Raw genomic sequence first — 317 nt, forward strand, 5'->3', positions numbered from 1 at the left:
AAAGGGCCGGCCAAGTTCTCTCTCACCATGGGCAAAGTGGCATTTCTCTCCAAATTTGCAACCTTCTGGAGTATTAAACTTATTGCATAAGCGAGTCTTTGCAGCTGGAGTTGGAGGACCATCAGATATTGGGAGTGTTCCAACAGGATTCCTTGAAGCAGCGGTAAAAGAAGGGTTCCCCAAGCTGGACATCTGCGCTACAGCATTATATCCCCCAGGTACAAAGTGCAGAAAGTGACAACCCTCCCCAAAAGGGCATCCAGCAGTGCTGCACCCCACAATAATAGTAATTAGACACTGCTAAAATATATACAAAA

At 46.1% G+C, this 317-nt stretch overlaps 1 protein-coding gene across 1 annotated transcript; it reads right to left on the minus strand.

The window, feature by feature from the left end:
• Positions 1-3: 3 nt before the first annotated feature.
• LOC110034190 (zinc finger CCCH domain-containing protein 14-like) lies at positions 4-297 on the minus strand (the record flags this gene model as incomplete). Its single annotated transcript, XM_020738481.1, has 1 exon — positions 4-297. A coding segment is annotated over one exon (294 nt), but the record flags the coding sequence as incomplete, so codon positions are not given.
• Between the last annotated feature and the right edge of the window lie 20 nt (positions 298-317).

The sequence above is a fragment of the Phalaenopsis equestris genome, unplaced genomic scaffold (assembly GCF_001263595.1).
Source record: "Phalaenopsis equestris unplaced genomic scaffold, ASM126359v1 Scaffold167552, whole genome shotgun sequence".
NCBI classification, from domain to species: domain Eukaryota; kingdom Viridiplantae; phylum Streptophyta; class Magnoliopsida; order Asparagales; family Orchidaceae; genus Phalaenopsis; species Phalaenopsis equestris.